Source organism: Trichinella spiralis, assembly GCF_000181795.1.
Source record: "Trichinella spiralis strain ISS 195 chromosome Unknown Scfld7, whole genome shotgun sequence".
In the NCBI taxonomy this organism is placed as follows: domain Eukaryota; kingdom Metazoa; phylum Nematoda; class Enoplea; order Trichinellida; family Trichinellidae; genus Trichinella; species Trichinella spiralis.
The window spans coordinates 171,557-172,906 of NW_003526946.1; the positions used below are offsets into that span (position 1 = coordinate 171,557).

The 1,350-nt window shown below is 35.3% G+C and overlaps 1 protein-coding gene across 1 annotated transcript; it reads right to left on the bottom strand.

The window, feature by feature from the left end:
* Window positions 1-988: 988 nt before the first annotated feature.
* Tsp_11886 (conserved hypothetical protein) lies at window positions 989-1,138 on the bottom strand (the record flags this gene model as incomplete). The annotated part of the gene is made up of 1 exon (XM_003372946.1): window positions 989-1,138. A coding segment is annotated over one exon (150 nt), but the record flags the coding sequence as incomplete, so codon positions are not given.
* Between the last annotated feature and the right edge of the window lie 212 nt (window positions 1,139-1,350).

Here is a 1,350-nt window from a genome sequence, read left to right on the forward strand (position 1 = left end):
TTTGTTTTTCTTTTAATAATTGATATGTTCTTTTTTGACAATTGTCGATGGACAAATTTTTCCATCAAGCCGGTAGCGATGGGCGATTACCGTGCCGATCACCCGGAGGAAACGCGAACGCCCTTAAACTTGTTTACAGAAATTACAGTTTTGTTTAGCACCGGGAATTTAGGTTGATTTGTAGTTGGCCGCGCAGGCGACAGTTTTGTCAAGTTAGACATCAATCTTGACCAAGTGGAGAAATTCCCTCAGAATGATGAAAAATTTTCATGTGACCTCATATTCGAGGTCACGCTAAAGTGAACCTCTCTTACGTGCATACATGTACATATAAATATATATATATATATGTATAGACGTATAAGTTTATGTATATGCGCCTAAGGTTGGGACGATAGTTTTTGTCAGTCGCTTTTCAGAAATGCTAACTGAAGAGCATGGCAAAGTGTAAACACGTCGCATGTGTCGTAAATCTCGAGTTTCTAGTCTGAACTAATTTTTCAAACGTTCCCCTTTTATGCTTATGAGAAGAAATGCATTGCGCGTTTGGTGTAGTTGGAATATTTTTGTTTTCTCACATATGAAAATAACTAGTAATAATTGAAAAAGAAAAAAAAATTTTTTTCCTTCAAACTCATTTTACAAGCAACTCAAATATAGCTTGCTCGGGCTTTTTTCAGTTTAAAATAAATTGTTGCAAATGATCAAATCAACATTGTAACTTTTATTTTTCATTTCATTTTTTGAAATTGCTTTTTACAGGAAGTTTCATTTCATTTTCACTCTTTCTCCCTGTTTGCGTCTGGAGAACAGTTCCTTTTGCTGCTAGCTTTTCAAATGATTGTATTGTTTGGTTTGCAAGCGATCATGATAAGAAAATCAAAAGCAACATTGCTTCAGCTGGACTGTGAAAGCTTGCAAGCTTCTTTGTTGTCAGTTTTATTACTGGCATTGATAAGAGTTTGCATTTTTTTCCCCTTTTTCAATTTCACTGTGCTCCCTGTGAAACGGCATGAATCACGCGTATCCCATTGTAAGCTTTTGCAACTGCATTGTTTATTGATGGTGAATTGTACGCTTTTTTCCATTTGAAAAAACATTTCAAACACAGACAAGCTTGAGCTGATGTGTTTGCTGTCTGGAAACAATGCAAAAAAGCATGTGAAAAAATATCCTCAACTTCGAATGAAACACTTGTCGAATGTTTTCAATTTAGCTAGCACAAAGTTTGTCAGTGTGAGTTTTTTTTTCGCTGCCAACAGTTTTCATTTTTCCTGTTTCATTTTCACACGATACAAGCTGAATAATTTTCAAATTTTGTCAACAACAACAGTAGATCAGTGTGTCGTT